At 29.4% G+C, this 17228-nt stretch overlaps 2 protein-coding genes across 2 annotated transcripts in view; one reads left to right on the top strand and one right to left on the bottom strand.

Annotated features, from left to right (window-relative positions):
- The first annotated feature begins 523 nt into the window (after positions 1–523).
- LOC113367800 (activated Cdc42 kinase-like) overlaps positions 524–17228 on the top strand; it is a 53282-nt gene continuing 36577 nt past the window's right edge. Inside the window, 12 exon segments of the mRNA XM_026609379.1 lie at positions 524–558; positions 1904–2084; positions 2144–2350; positions 5399–5548; positions 5614–5762; positions 7929–8069; positions 8572–8731; positions 10514–10681; positions 10727–10776; positions 12450–12563; positions 12909–12994; positions 14861–15133. Of these exon segments, the coding sequence (XP_026465164.1) occupies positions 524–558; positions 1904–2084; positions 2144–2350; positions 5399–5548; positions 5614–5762; positions 7929–8069; positions 8572–8731; positions 10514–10681; positions 10727–10776; positions 12450–12563; positions 12909–12994; positions 14861–15133 (1714 nt within the window).
- On the bottom strand, positions 15694–16855 carry LOC113365802 (zinc finger protein 99-like). The gene has a single exon (XM_026607347.1). It carries the CDS (start codon positions 16799–16801, stop codon positions 15707–15709), a length of 1095 nt encoding a protein of 364 aa, XP_026463132.1. The 5' UTR covers positions 16802–16855; the 3' UTR covers positions 15694–15706.

The raw sequence follows: 17228 nt of genomic DNA, 5'->3' as shown, positions 1-17228 counted from the left end.
TGATCGACCATATGCTCTTTTAATTGATCAGATTCTGTAAATGATTGATCACAAAGTCACATTCATAAGCTGCTGGTTCGACTAACTCCTGTTTGACTTCTACTTCGAAAGTCACTTCAGAGTTCATGAAATTTTCTAAACAGGTTTCATCATCCTCAGAACACGATTCAGATTTAACCACATCATCAGAAACATCAATATCATCCTGAATTTCGTGTTTAATGTTTTCTTCTGAATATTCTGGTGGTTCAACTTTAATTGCCGGATCATTCATTGACATGAGTGTTTCTTCTGACATTTTTAAATATGTTAACAGCTTATACTCACTTACGAAATAATTGAAATAATTCCAAAATAAGCGTGGGCTAAATAATAACCTAGTTAATCAACAATTAACAATCCTTTTCAATACCATAGTCCATAACCGATTTCAACTTAAAATAAATTTATTATTTGACATTTGGAGCATAGAGTATACTTACAGAAAGATGAGACACTTATCATATCGCTTTCGCATTTAACAATGGCGCGCATTTTCAAATCATCATGTTTCACTATGTCTAAACTATTTTATTAAATAATATTATATATATTATATAACGTTTCGAGACTAGGTTTGTCTCATCATCGGTGTATTATAATTAAAATTTTAAGACCATTTAAATGAAATTTCCAGCAGCAGAAAAACAGAATTAAATACAAAAAATATGAACCAATAGAAAGTATACACAAATAAATCATAATGAAAAATTAAACAAATAAGTAGAAAATACATAGATAGATATATATCTATCTATGTATTTTCTATTTATTTGTTTAATTTTTCATTATGATTTATTTGTGTATATCTATATAGATAGATAAATAGATGAATAGATAAAAATAACTAGTTGAATACATAGATAAATATATAACTAAATCACTAGATAAATACATATATAAAATAGTAGGGTGTATAGCATCATGCCTTAAGGCAAATTGCTGGACATTCCGTACCGTAACGAAATGTTCGAGGAATTTTGAATGTTCTCAAATAGATTATTATAAATAGATATTGTAACATTGTCTAATATTTATAAGAATTATATAAATTAAATTGCAAAGTTGAAATTATTTGTTTAAAGTATATTAGTCAGTATTAAAAATAAAATCTGAATTATTTTCGATATACAAAATTTTTTTTTTTTGAAATCGATTATTTTGTTTAGTTTGTTAAGCATTTTTTGCTCCGTATCTCCGAAACGGCTAAACCTGCCTTCGCCAAAAACTAATCAGCAAATCTCCCTATCAATAGGAATCGAATGTTTTTTTAACCATTCAAATCGGTTGATCCGTGCGCCCGAAAACGTGACTGGAAAATTGTATACATACACACCACCACACATCATTTTTTCTGAAGTATGCCAAAATGTTCAGAAACCTTCAAAACGTCGAGAATTGCAAAAATTTCAATTTCGATTTTCGGCCCATTACAATAACTTATACTACGGGAAGTTAATAGTAATTTATGTTTCTATTAATAGTATTTTGTTTTAATTAATTTTTTAATTAAAAACAAGAAACATAAATTAATTAATTTAATTAATTTTTGTTTTTAAAAATAATATTGTTTTTCATTTTGTGTTTGGATTTGCTCGGTTTCATATGTATATTTTATTTAATGAATATCAAATATTTTTTAATAATTGTATGAATGGTTTAAAACAAATTTTGTAATTTAGATTTGGTAAATGATGGCACACATCGAGTGTCGAAACGTCTAAATAAAGAAGTGATAACTATTTAATCATTTAAATTCTAATTATTGGTTTCCAATTGTATATATGTACACAAAATTATATATAACTAATTATTATACATATATTTATCAATTATATTATTTTTTTATCTATTATATTTCCAGATCCGAGCTAAAAGTCCAAAACGTATCCCAACTAAAATATGCAACAGATGAAGACTTAAGACTTCTCGGGTGCTCCAGACCAGAGATCAGACGACTCAGAAAATTCTACGACAGGCACTACCCCAATGGATATCTCAGTAAAATTAAAAGACTTCTGCACGCACCTAACAAAAAAGACGATGTAAGATAAATGAAACAAAGTCAAGTTCAGCATTGTTTTTATCTTGTATTCATTTTTAGCCTGGACAGTTATCAACGGTTTGTGAGGAGAGATCCAACTCAATATCGAGAAGTTCAACAATATCGAATAATAGCAATTCGAGTACACCAGGATCTAAGCATATAATTCCTGCAGAAAGTATTAATGTTCATAAGCAACTCGGCATTGGTGAATTTGGTGTGGTGCAGCAGGGAGTTTGGAAAAATAATGGAGAAAAGTAATTGATAGTGAAAATATTGTTATATATATATATATATATATATATATATATATATATATATATATATATATATATGTATATTTATATGTAGACGTCGTGTGTCTTATATGCGTTTATCGATCACCTGACCAGAATGTTGATATGTTCATCTCGCTGATGTACGAATTGATTCATAACCTTTTTGATAAATATTCCAAAATCATTGTTTGCGGCGATTTTAATATACACTTTGATAAGCAATCGAAGCCATCCATTGAATTCAATTTGAATATGCAGTCTTTTGGTTTAACGCGTACTATACATGAACCTACTCGGTTTTCGCATCAATCTTCTTCTTGCATTGATAATTTCTTCACCAATTTAAAAGACTTTGATTCGCGTGTTATAAATACCACTCTTTCAGACCATCGAGGCATAATATTAAATTTTTGTAATTTTTCAACTTCTAAATCTACCTTTATCTTACACAAACGTTATTTTGATGAATCAAATAAATTGATTTTCAAATGTCTTTTGGAAAAGGAATCATGGACCTTGCTTAACAAGTCGAAAGACTCAAATACAATGTTCGACAACTTTATTTCTACATTTTATTCAACTTTAATCAAGCTTTTCCTCTCATTAAGAAAACCGTTTGCCCAAAAAATAATACTTCAACTCCTTGGCTAACTAAAGGGTTGAGAATTTCACTTAAAAGATTAGCATTTCTTGAGAGATTATCGGTACATAATGATAACATGGCTTTTATAATTTATTTTTTGAAATATAGGGCAACTTTAAATGATCTAATCAATTTAGCGAAGATCAAATATAACGAAAACTTGATTTTTAATTCAGCTAATAAACAGAAAACAATTTGGTCCTTAATTAACTCGGAAATCAACACGAAAACTAAATCTTCACAGATTGATTGTCTTACAATTAACGGCGACAAGATTATTGATAAGGTAGTCATATCTAATAAATTTAATCACTTTTTTGTCACCGAAGCGTCTAAATTAACAAGCGCAATCAACTCGACCACCACTAATTCGACTAAATCTTTATCCGCGCGAAATAATTCTACATTCGTTCTTTATCCTGTAAATTTAGAAGAACTAAAGCAAACCTTTCTATCGATAAAAGTTACTAGTTCAGCGGGTCCGGATCAGATACCTAGTCTTATTCTTAAAGAATTCTATCCCTTTTTCATAGATAAATTTATGTTATGTTTAAATAAATGCTTCGATGAAGGAATATTTCCATCGCACCTCAAGCATTCAAAGATTTTTCCACTTCATAAGAAAAATAATAAAGACGATATAAATAATTACCGTCCCATTTCCCTCTTAAACTCTTTCGATAAAATAATTGAAAAAATCTTGCATACTAGATTAACGTCTTTTCTCAATAAATATAATATTTTGTTCAAGAATCAGCATGGTTTCCGAAAGAACCATTCCACTTCCCACTCAATTTATAATTTAGTTCATAACATCATTGACTCCTTCGAAGAAGCCACATATTGTACTGCGATATTTTGCGATCTGTCCAAAGCTTTCGATAGTATTTCTCATCAAAGACTTCTTGACAAATTAGAAAATTGTGGTATTCGCGGACGTTCGCTCAAACTATTTAAATCTTACCTGTCTAATCGAACACAAAGCGTTTACTTAAATAACGATCACGAGCAAATAATTTCGGATAAATTGACAAGTACATTGGGAGTGCCCCAAGGATCAATTTTAGGGCCTCTCTTATTTCTCATATATATTAATGATTTACCTCATTGTACAAATCTTTGTGATTTTATTCTTTTTGCGGATGATACCAGCGTTATCATCAAGGCCAAATCTCTTAATGAATTACAACATAAATTAAGCGTGGTTATGTCAGAAATAACGAAATGGTTTTGTGAAAATAATCTAGTCCTCAATAATGATAAGACCCAAATCATATCTTTTTGTACAAAAAATCGTTTATCCAATAATATTACTTCTTTAACTATCAATAATTCAGCATATAATTTTTCGCAAGTATCAAAATTTCTTGGTATCCATATTAATAATAATTTAAAGTGGTCTGATCATATCTCTATCTCACTATCACCAACTTTATCTAGAACATGTTTCATGTTGCGCACCCTAAAACCCAAACTTGGTTTAAATTGCTTACTTTCAGTTTATTATAGCAACTTTTATTCTCACGTTTCATACGGCATTCAATTCTGGGGTTTTTCATCCGAACTAATTAAAATATTTAAGCTTCAGAAAAGAGCTATTCGAATAATTTTTTCCTTGCCTAGTAAAGCCTCCTGCAGACCCATATTTAAAAAATACAATATTCTAACTGTCCCATGCATTTTTCTGCTGGTAACATTAACTTTCATCAAAAACAATTCGAAACTTTTTGATATGGCTTCGTCCTCCTCAAACTACAACACTAGACACAAACTTATTAAGGCGCGCACATATAAATTAGCCAGGTCTTTCAATTCGATCGACGGTCTAGGTATTCAGCTTATGAATAAACTTCCACTCAATATCCGAAACCTAGACAGCAAAAAATTTCATGCTTCCCTAGTTAAACTTTTTAAAGACTTAGCTTTTTATGACATTACTGAATTTTCTCAATTTGATTTCAATAACTATTTTCTTGCATAATCCTTATCCTTTATCTATGTAGTCTGACCATTTGATCGCCTGTACAACCATATATATTTTTTTTTTTTTATTGCTATTTTATTAATTTAAATTTTTTACGGTTTTTAATGAGTATAACTTTCAACTTGTGCAAGAATTTTGAGCTTGACTGGTGGTCAAATAGACTTCAATATGATGAACTTGATGATGAACGTTGTATTTAATGTTCGAATGCTTTTTTTTTCAGCTCTTTTTTTCAGAAGCGAAATTTGTGCAGCTACTATGATTATTATAAAATTACTATCCTTTTAATATTAACTATGAATAAGCTTGACAAGAGCCTGAAATAATATTTATTATTATTGATTACGGCTTGCTTATGAATAAATAAATAAAAAATAAATAAATAAATAAAATATATTTATCTATTTCAGATTCAAGTAGCTATAAAATGTCTATCAAGGGAACGTATGCAATCACATCCTATGGAATTTTTAAAAGAGGCAGCAATTATGCACTCGGTCGAAAATGCTCACATTGTACGTCTGTATGGTGTTGTTTTGGATACAGACGCCTTAATGCTGGTGAGATAATTGAAATTATATTAATAATTATTGGTGAATATTGACAATTGGTTTTTTAATACAAGGTTACCGAGTTGGCACCACTTCGGTCACTTTTGGAATGTTTGAAGGAACCAGCATTGAGGTCTAGTTTTACAATATCTACTTTGTGTGAATTTGCATCGCAGATTTGTCTTGGGATGAATTATTTAGAGAACAAAAGACTTATACACAGGTATTATGATTTAATATTTTAATTTTCAAATACAAGTTTTTGATTTTTTTAACAACAATATTTGAAAGTAGAGGGCAAAAGTTGTATAACCAGCTAAACCTTGATTCATACGACGTTTATATCGGTTAATAAACGGCAATGTTTGAAATTCCATAGCAAAAGTATTTTCTTTCGTTGTTATTTGTTTTGGTTGTGAGCACTGTTGTTTAGTTTAAGAGACCTTAATATATTTGTTGAGTCTATGTTATTAAACTGTTTTATAAGATGTATTGCTAATTCTAAATTAGATTCACCGACTTTGCTTTAAAAAAAGTTCAAAGTTTCCAAAAATTTCGACAAAGAAACATTTTTTTCTAAAAGTTTTTTCTCCAAAAAAGTCATTCTTTTAAAAAAAATTAAACTTTCTCAAAAATCTAATTTTTACAATAAAACAAATTTAATCTGTTTTAAAAAATTAATTTTTGTTTTGGGAAGTTCTAGCAATTTGCCTAAAGGTTGGCAAAGGTGTAAGCAATAAAAATAGTAAATAACAAGAAAAATTTAATTTTAACTAGTAGTATATGACATCTATATTAAGGCAAATTGCTGGAACTTCCCGAACCAAAATTAAAATGTTTAAAAAAGATTCAATTTTCTTTTAGAACACTGAAAAAAATCGATTTTCGAGATTTTTAAAATTTTTGAACTAAATTGACCTTTGATTTTTTTATATTTTGAACGTAAAAACGAAATATCGAAGCGCGTGGGCGCCGCGTCGCACTATAACGGATAAAACTTGGTACGAAACCCATAGAAAAGTAAACGAAATGTGTTATTTTTATTAAAATCTTTTTATTTTATCTCCGAAACCGTTAGACCTGCCTTCCCAAAAATTTCACCAATTTTTCATTTCGTCAATACAAATAAAATGTTTTTTGAATCAAAACGTTCAGAAGGTCCTGAAATGTAAAGATATGCAAAAGTTTTCATTATCGATTTTTCTGCAATTAACATAATTTACCCTACAGGAAGTTCAGTTAACAAAGAAAGTGTGGTATTTTTGAACGATGCTATTTTAAAGTAGAGGACAAACGATGTGTATCGCTTTAAATCGGGCGACGTCGTTTTCACAATTGTATATTTTAAAATATACTGCTACATTGTCAATTTTTTTCATTATATTTTTTTGTTTTTGATCATTGTTGTTTAGTTTACGATACCTGAATATAATTTTTGAGTATATATTATTTAATTGTTTCATACGGGGGCGTTCATTAATCACGTGATCGACTTTTTAAGGATTTTTGGATACCTCACCAAACATCATGTGTATTTTTACTTACGAGAAAAAATTGTAAAATTTTGTTTTTTTTTAAATGTTTGGATTTTTTTTTTAATTCAGGTAAAAAATAAATAAACGTGATATCTTACTATACCCTTTCCTCCCCCACGTGATATTTTGTGATTTTTCACAAACCGCCCCTCCACCTAAAAACCTCAGGAAATCAATGGACGCCCCTTAAAGTGTTTTGTTATTTAATATAAAACAGTTTTTTAATATAATTTTGGTTTTCATAATATAATTACTCGACTCGACTTGGACCAATGCTTATTCGTTAGACGGCGGCGCGGCGCTTATACGCTTCGATATTTCGTCTCTATGCAGTTAAAGCAGTACGATTGCTTTGAAAAAAAGTTTAGAATTTCCAAAATATTTCAAAATACACTTTTTTTCTAAAAGTTTTTTTTTTCAAAAAAAGTAAATTTTTGTCAAAAATTCATAGTTTCTCAAAAATATAATTTTTCAGAGTAAATTTTTTTCAAAAATGTTAATCGTTTTTAAAAAAATAATAATTTTTGGTACGGGAAGTTCCAGCAATTTGTCTTAAGGCACGATGCCATGCGCCCCACTAGTTTATTTTAATTTTATTTATTTTTAAATATATATACCACAGATTTCTTCCAAGAGGACTTAAAAAAAACAATTATTTTACTTATGGATAACAATTAATATATATATATACAAAATTACAATATATAGTAAAATTAATAGTGAACTTAACACAAAATTACATAATGCAGAATGTAACAATATTATTCATTTACATAGAATAAGATAAAATAATGAAAGATATTTGAGAAGAAATAAAAAGGTTAACTTGGTTATATGTGATATTTATTTTGCAGGGATCTTGCAGCCAGAAATATTTTGGTGTTTTCAAAATACAAAGTCAAGATTTCTGATTTTGGCTTGAGTCGAGCCTTAGGAGTTGGAAAAGACTATTATCAAACTAATTTTAATGTTAATTTAAAATTACCAATAGCATGGTGAGATTGTAAAACTTTTCAGTCTTTCAATTGTAATCCAAATAATTTATACCGAGAAAGATGCAATTTTAAGAGACTTTTTGCTGAAGGTTGTCTTAATTATTTTAATTATTTTTTTAAATATACTTTTTAATGCTTATCATTTGACTATAAAAACAAGTAATGTTAGCAAAATGTTAGAGGATTAGCTTAATCGGTTTTTATCTCTTTACAAACACCCAGTGTGGTTTTTCTCATTTACTTTGCAATAGTTATCAAATCTTAATGAATTCCTGCAATACTGATATGATATTTTAATTCCTGATTCAATACAAACATAATTACACATTTATTTTCTGATAAAAACATTCTAAGATTAACTATTTAATTTATTCTAAAGTCTAACTATAAAATTGTATAATTTTTATCTTCAAAATGTTAGTTAACTTTCTATTCCAATTATTTATTTATTGTGATTTTTCTTTGGTTAGTAATCAAAACAAATATTAATATTTTTTCCAAGGTGTGCTCCAGAGTGTATAAGTTATTTAAGGTTTACATCAGCCTCCGATGTCTGGGCTTATGCGGTTACACTCTGGGAAATGTTCTCTTATGGATTTCAACCGTGGGCAGCACTCACTGGACATCAGATATTACAAGCCATCGATGAACCAAATTATCAGGTAATAATCAATATAATAATAGTCTTATAAATATATATTTATTTGCTATAGTGGAATTCATTATTAATATTTAAATATTGCATTTAAAAATATTTTTAACTTCCCGAAGGAGAAGTTTATGTTTTTATAAAAAAAATCGATTTGCTAATTTTATGTTTTTAATTTTAATTAATTTTAGTGTGAATTTTATGGTCTTATAGAACTTACTGAAACATTACGGCCTTACGACAAGTTGTTTAATTAACTTCCCGAAGGAGAAGTTTATGTTTTCATAAAAAAATCCGACTCGGTAATTTTATGTTTTCTCGACGTTTCAAACCATTCTGAATCGAATGAGACCAAATTTGGAAAAAGTATGTGTGCGTGTGAACGGATTTTTTATTTATTTATTTATTTTAAATATATAGCTCACAGATTTCTTCCAAGAGGACTCAAAAATACATTTTTACCGTAAATCAAAGTTTTCTCAAAAACGGCTAGACCGATTTCAAAAATTTAAAAGCTATTCGATGTATCTCGATGAGGACTAGGGTTTTTGAGTTTTGTGCGACAATCGGCCGGGCCGTTTCTTTGTAAATCGCAGAAAAGTGAAAATTTTTTCGTCCACGTTTTAGCCCGCAATTCTGAATCGATTTTGAAAATTCAAAAACCGTTTGAAAGATATTGGTTGGTAATTGTGCTGATTAGTTTTTGGTTGAGATCGGCCGGGCCGTTTTCTTGTAATAAAGTTTAAAAAAAAAAAAAATCGACGATTTTTATGATTATTTTTTTGACGGTAGATACCATAGTCTTCTAGATCATACTAAAATATTACGACCCTACGACAAATGGTTTAGCTTTAAAAGTTCGTCAAAGTTTGCAAAAATTGGTATCGTTTTTTTGACATTTGTCAAAATTAGACCTTTGATCGACGTTTTCTCAAAAACGCCTGAACCGATTTCAGAAATTTAAAAGCCATTCGATGTGTTTCGATGAGGACTATGGTTTGTCAGTTTTGGGCGACGACCTGCCAACCCGTTTCTTTGTAATTTGAAAAAAAAGTGTTAAACTTTTCGTCCACATTTAAGCTCATACTACCGAACCGATTTTCAAAAATCAAAAACTGTTCGAAAGATATTAGTTGGGAATAATACTGATTAGTTTTAGGTAAAAATCTACCGAACCGTTTTCTTGTAATTATCTATTGAAAAAAAAATTTAGCCGATTTTTATGGAACTTTTTTTGGCGATATATATCATGGTCTTATGGAACTTACTGAAATATTACGGCCTTACGACAAGTCGTTTAATTTTAAAAATTCATTAAAATTTGAGAAAATGAATAGTTTTTTTGGCGTTTGTTAAAATTAAAATCAGACGATTTACTTGGTATAACGATAGAGTACTTGGTCTTAATGAACATACTAAACCATTAAAGTCCTACGGAAACTGGTTCAATTATAAAAATTATTGATTTTTGAAAATTTGCCTTTAAAAAATACTCTGAGTTAGCGTGTTCGTTCGTTTTCAATAATGTGTAATAAATCCACTCGGAATACTTTTAATAACTTATAAATTAATTTATTTTTATTGATTAAGTCGATTATCTAAACATATCAGGAAGTTCACGTAACTTCTCTCAAGGCAAAATACCAATACCAACTACTTTGTTATACTATTTATAGTTGATTTCATCATCAATACTTACTTAATGTATATATATATATATATATATATATATATATAAACGATGTTTATTTGATTATGATTTTTACTATTTTTTGTATATTTCTTTTACCTTCAGCGTTTAGAGCAACCAGAATGCTGCCCCAAAGAATATTACTCCCTGATGATGAAATGCTGGCAGCACGATCCTCTCGACAGACCGAGTTTTGCAGAAATTCTATCCTATTTACCAGAATGCAAACCTGAAAGAGTCCAGGCTATCGTAAACACTGTATCTAACCTGAACGTGAACTGCAATATGGGGATGCTTGGAGACATGAAGAGCAATCAGAACAGACTTCAGTATCGGGCTGGGGATATTATCACTGTCTTGGACAAAGTGTAAGGGGATAATAGACATATATTATTAACATTTTTATATTTATACTAGCTGACCCGGCAAACGTTGTTTTGCTAAGTAAGGTATATTCTAAACTACTTCTAAGAATCAAAAATATTAATGCTTTAAGTGTATAAGGATGTGTTGTTTGAATGATATATACAAAGAGGTATTATAAAAACAATAAACCCCATTAGTGTGTCTATATTTTGTCAATACAATCAAACTGGAAGTTTTATACACTTTCTATAGAAAACATAGTATAATCCATCCAAGTCTTTTTTGGTCTTTCGACTTATTGATTACGTTTCAAGTTTTTCAGATTCTTTTTGGATTCTGGATTTTGTGTATAATTGTAAATAATGTTACTGAGCTTATACAAAATTTTTAAATTTCTGCGAGAATACATAAAAAATGAATTAAGTATTTCTTCTTTGACCTGCTTTCTAAAAAGTTTTAAGTAACATTTGATGAATTAAAGTAAATTTAATAAAAAGTATATATGTAGAGCAGGCACAAAGGTCCAATTTGACTTTGAGCAAATATTAATTATATTATAAAAATCAAACCAATTATATTACAACAAATAACATATTTCAAATGAACAATTTTCTGACTACGTTCAGTAAAACTGTCAGCTACTTCATCATTGTAGAAAGGTGCTTTTTTGCTGTTTTTAAAAAATTTATTATCTAGACTTTTTTAACCTATAGGCGGAGTAACTTGTAACGGCCTGCAGGCAAACAGGTTTAATGTCTTATTTTAATTTTAAAGGTATTTTATAAAATAATTACATTTTTAACGAATGCTAAAAAACTACCAACGGAAGAAAATACTTTTATTATGGATTTTCAAAGATTACCGTTTATCTCTCGATAGCAAAGTCATAAGAATCAATTTTATAGCTGGTTATACATCCTTTTCCCTCTATATTCAAATATTATTGTTAAACAATGCTTAACTTTACTTTTTTGGCACATCGGTCGTTGACCTTTTTAATCCCGGGCCTTCATATATTACTATCTATTTTTCGATAAATTCTGGGAAATTATAACTGGGAAAATGCGACTCAACAAAATGCTCCTTTGATCGATACCAAATTTAGGTTCTGAATTTAAATAACATAAATAAAAAATAATATAACCTAGAAAATGTTTTATAAATACCAATGAGTATATAATTATACAAATGAGATCTTTCAGAGCACCGTGTTTGAGAAAAATATGCCAAAAAGTGCATTTTCATATTAACATATCAAAAAAGTTTATATTTTGAGTCTCTAGTAACACTTGCGGCCATTTACTAACGTTTTTGTGCATAAATAAAACCACAAACAAAACTACTTACTACAATTTAATCATAATTAAATAATATTCACGTAAAACATCCTATTAAACGTAATTGAACATCATCATCAAAAACGTTTGACATTTTACGTATTAGCCACTGTCCATTGTTTTATTTAAAATACGCTTCTACAAAAAATGTTCAAATTAAAAATGTAAAGTTTCTATGCGATTTTGAAATAATATCTCACCTTTCCGACTACCTACTGATTAGCACGAATTTTTCAAGACTAAGACTGGCCAAATCGGTTTAGCCGTTTTCGAGTTTTACTTGGACATTTGAAAGAGAGCTCCATTTTTATATATTTTATGAGTATTTTATATTTTAGTACTCATTCTCCGTTATGGAGAGGTGTTCTGGACAGCAGTGGACGTGGAGGCCTTTTCGACCCTGCGACTACTGTTACATATGTTGGACCTTTGCCGAATTCAGGAAATCTTGCGTCTTCTGTGACCGGTGGGTCTGGTCAAGGAGGTATCAGTCGGACTCCTCAAACTGGGAATAGGAATAATAATAATGGAGCTTTTCATAGGTAGAAATAGGACAATATTAAATATATTTTATTTTTACTATTATTTTTGAAACCTTGTGAAATAATTATGATAGTTATAGATACAATATTATATTATTTTGAAGGATTTAAATGCTTAATTTGACATTATATTATTATTTTAAGAAACTATTAGGTTTTCCTAAATTGGTCAATTAATTTAGTTAATTTAAAAAAGTCAATTTCACTCAATTATGGTATTCAGAAAAGTGATGTCATATTTTATTTTCATTCCAGGTCTTCATTTTCTGTTGATCGTAACAGCAAAAGGAGATTGAGGACTGAAATGATTAGTTCGCCACAAGGAGATCTTAAACATACAGGTAAATAAATTCATAGTTTAATAAAAAGACTTAACTCAATTTAAATAGAATCAGTTTCAGATTAGGTTGTCACTTGCAAAGACTATTTTTATTACCCAGAAGCATTTGTATGTAGTGTGCTTTGCAGTGGGTAAACTATTCATATATTTTTAACTTCCCGAAGGAGAAGTTTATGTTTTCATCAAAAAATCCGAATTGCTAATTTTATGTTTTCTTGACGTTTCAAGCCATTCTGAATCGAATGAGACCAAATTTGAAAAAGTATGCGTGTGTGTGCGTGTATGTGAACAGATTTTTTGCCGTGAATCGCCGTTTTCTCGAAAACGGCTTTACCGATTTCAAAAATTTAAAAGCCATTCGATGTATCTCGATGAGGACTATAATTTGTCAGTTTTGTGAGACGATCTGCCGAGCCTTTTTCTTTGTAATTTGAAAAAAAGTGTTAAACTTTTCATCCACATTTAAGCTCAAACTACCGAATCGATTTTAAAAAATCAGAAACTGTTCGAAAGATATTAGTTGAGAATGATACTGATTAGTTTTAGGTGAAAATCTACCGAGCCGTTTTCTTGTAATTAACTGTTGAAAAAAAAATTCATATGGATTTTTGTGGAACTTTTTTTGGTTATATATATCATGGTCTTATAGAACTTACTGAAATATCACGGCCTTATGACAAGTAGTTTAATTTTAAAAATTCATCAAAGTTCGAGAAAATGAGTAATTTTGTTGACGTTTGTTAAAATTAAAATTAGATGATTTACTTGGTCTTAATGAACCTACTAAACCATTAACGTCCTACGAAAATTTGTTCAATTATAAAAATTATTGATTTGTGCAAAATTGCTTTTAGAAAATACTCCGAGTTAAAGTGTTCGTTCGTTTTCAATTACGTGTAATAAATCCTCTCGGAATACTTTTAATCACTCATAAATTAATTTGTTTATTATTGATTAAGTTGATTATTTACACATATCGGGAAGTTCATGTAACTTGCCTTAAGGCTAAATACCAAACCAACTAGTTTGTTAGCTGCTCATTTCAGTTATGCACCACATTTGCAATCAGTTAGTTATTTTATACTAAAAATATTTTTTATGACAACGCGTTTGCTGGGTCAGCTAGTATATATATATATAATTATATATATAATTATATATATAATTTGAACAAAATTTATTTAAACGAAGAATTATAGAGGGATCTTTTTTAACTATTTATAACAATAAGACAATAAATAAACGGAATGAACTCAACACGCTGTGCGACACAAATCTCTTCTATTTAGATAACATTTCCAAATTTCTTACAAAACAATAAAAGCGTTCGCGCAAAGGATTTACAATTTGTTCCACACATGTGCAGAATCTTGGTAAAAATATTTTTTAAAAATGTCTTTCTCCATTACATCTTCAACCAGTCTACGAATAACACACTATCCATTTGTGATTTTTTCAAATCAGTATTTTGTGAAAATATTGTTGTAATTTCAAGTTAATGTTTATAATACATAGTGTAGTGCATTACCATATCCTAATACCATGGATTATTAAAATTTTCCAATTTAACACTAAGATCAACTAATTGTAAGTACTAATTACTATTTTATTTTTTTCTTTTCACTCCAATTCAATTGTTTTAGTTTTTAATTTTATTTTTAGTTTCCACTGAATGAAGGCTAGGATTATAGCCGAAACGTATGGATTTAAAATAAATTTTTGAAAGAAATTCATGTTTTTTATTGATGTTATGCCCGATTATTAGACTTTGTTAATACATATGTCAACATCAAATTCAGAATCATACAAAATATATATATATATATATATATATATATATATATATATTGTCCTCTATCTTTTTTAGGTCATGTTGGTCTCGACGGAGCCTATTTCGGAGACATAGCTTTCCTTCGTGCCATTGGCAATGCAAACACGACTCCAGGTAATGGTGAAGCACTTCTTTCCAATAATGGCCTGTCTCCGAATGTCCCTAGGCAAATAGTGGCTCCTTATAAGCCTTCTGAAGATCTAGACGAGCAACCATTATTGGCTTCATCAGATGGAGGATGTCTCGCAAATGCTGAGACTGCATCTGGTTCTAATACTGATGGAGTTAGTGGACGAAATAGATCTCAAGGTAAAATATTGATGATAAAAAATTCGTAGAAACAGCTCTGATATATATAAATATTTTGACTTAAACAGGAAATGTTTATAATATAAATATTAAACTAGTGGGGTGTATTTCTGCTTATGTTGAAGAAATTATTGTTTTTGGGAAAAGAAAATATATATATATATCAATTTTTTTCTTTATGAAAATAATTCGGATTTTCAAAAATTTGATTTGGTACGGGAAGTTCCGGCAATTTGAATCCACCAGTTGAAATCTGTTTAGGATTGTGCTTAATTTTTTTTTCTCTATTCTACTAATTCTACTAATTAATTGATCAGTATAATTTGGCATTAATGGATCAAAAATTGTTTTTAATTAATTTTGTTTGAAATATTACGACTGAGTACAGTTTAATAAGAAATATGCATTTTAATAAAATTTGTAACAATATCTGTGAATCTTATAATATAAAAACAAATATATTTAAATAAATTTATTTATAGTACTAAATATTTGTACAGCAGTAATTAAATTTACAATGCAAATAAAATATAAGTAATTCATAGATATTTCTGCTTTCTGCTTGTTAATATTTCATTGATCATCATCATGTTTTCTATTATGAACATTCACTTTGTGTCTCTTCAAGCTGTTCGATAGTGCAAATTCCTTATTGCATGTATCACATTTGAAAGGGCGTTCCCCTGTGTGAATACGCATGTGCCTATTCAAGTCACCCGATTGTGCATATGTTTTACTGCATATTTTACACTTGTAAGGGCGTTCACCTGTATGAAAAAGCATATGTGATTTCAAATTACCTTTTCGTCTGAATGTCTTATGACAGATTTTGCATTTGAACGGGCGTTCTCCTGTATGAATAAGCATGTGTAATTTCATACTACCGTTTTCTATGAATGTCTGATTGCATATTATGCATTTGAAAGGCCGTTCTACTGTATGAATGAGCATATGTCTTTTCAAAATGCTATTTTCTTTCAATGTCTTATGACAGATTTTGCATTCGATAGGGCGTTCTGTGCTATGAGTAATCATGTGCCGTTTCAATCTTGATGAAATCTTAAATGTCTTATCACATACATTGCATTTATTGTTTCCATTTTTGCCATTTCTAGGTATGTGGTCAACCATGTACTCTTTCAAATAATTATATTCTGAAAATGATCTATTAGAAATGTCATATTCACAACCGGGTGTCTCAATTACCTCCTGTTTGATGTCTTCTTCAATAGTTATTTCGGAATTCGTAAATCTTTCCAGGCAAGTTTCATCATTTTCTAAACATGATTCAGACTTAACAATACCTTCAAGATCAACACATTCGTTTTCAAATTTTATGTCTTCTGTTGAAAGTGGCTCAATTTTAATTTTCTGATCATCATCAACCATGTGCTCTTTCGAATAATTAGATTCTGAAAATGATCTATTATCAATTTCATATTTACAATCGGCTGACTCATTTACCTCCTGTTTGAGTTCTTCTTCAATAGTTATTTCGGAATTCATAAATCTTTCCAGGCAAGTTTCATCATCTTCTAAGCATGAATCAGACTTAACAATACCTGCAAGATTTCCATTACATTCATTTTCAAGTTTTATGTCTTCTATTGAAAGTTCTAGTGGCTCAATTTTAATTTTCTGATCATTCATAATTGTTTCTTCAGACATTTTCACTGCGTATGGTATCCTTTTCAAATATCTCAAATATTATAATGAATCTAAATATACTTGCACTTGTCGTAGAAAATCTTCCAGCTGTTTATTATTTTACATTAACACTTTACATTACACGGTTATGGTCGTTCCGAAATCCGAATTCAAGTTGACATTTCGAGCATAGAGTATCTTTTGATAAAGACGCGATCAGAAGGATTCTTAGTTAGGGGACATCTTGTAGTCGCCAATTTGGCGCTAGTGAGCCGATGAAAAAGTATTGTCAAATGTTTTATTTTGGTGACTAAAGCCGGCCACAGACGTAACTGTATACTTGCGCAACCTGCGACTTGCACATGTACAGTTAACCCTCGCTTTACGCGGCAAGTGCGTACCGTGCAGTATAGGAACCGTGCTATAAGAAATTCGTATTTAACATACA

This window comes from Ctenocephalides felis, unplaced genomic scaffold (assembly GCF_003426905.1).
Source record: "Ctenocephalides felis isolate EL2017-DRISC unplaced genomic scaffold, ASM342690v1 CF-g0.4_SCAFFOLD_01170, whole genome shotgun sequence".
NCBI lineage: Eukaryota > Metazoa > Arthropoda > Insecta > Siphonaptera > Pulicidae > Ctenocephalides > Ctenocephalides felis.
This window is presented reverse-complemented; position numbering and strand designations above follow the sequence as displayed.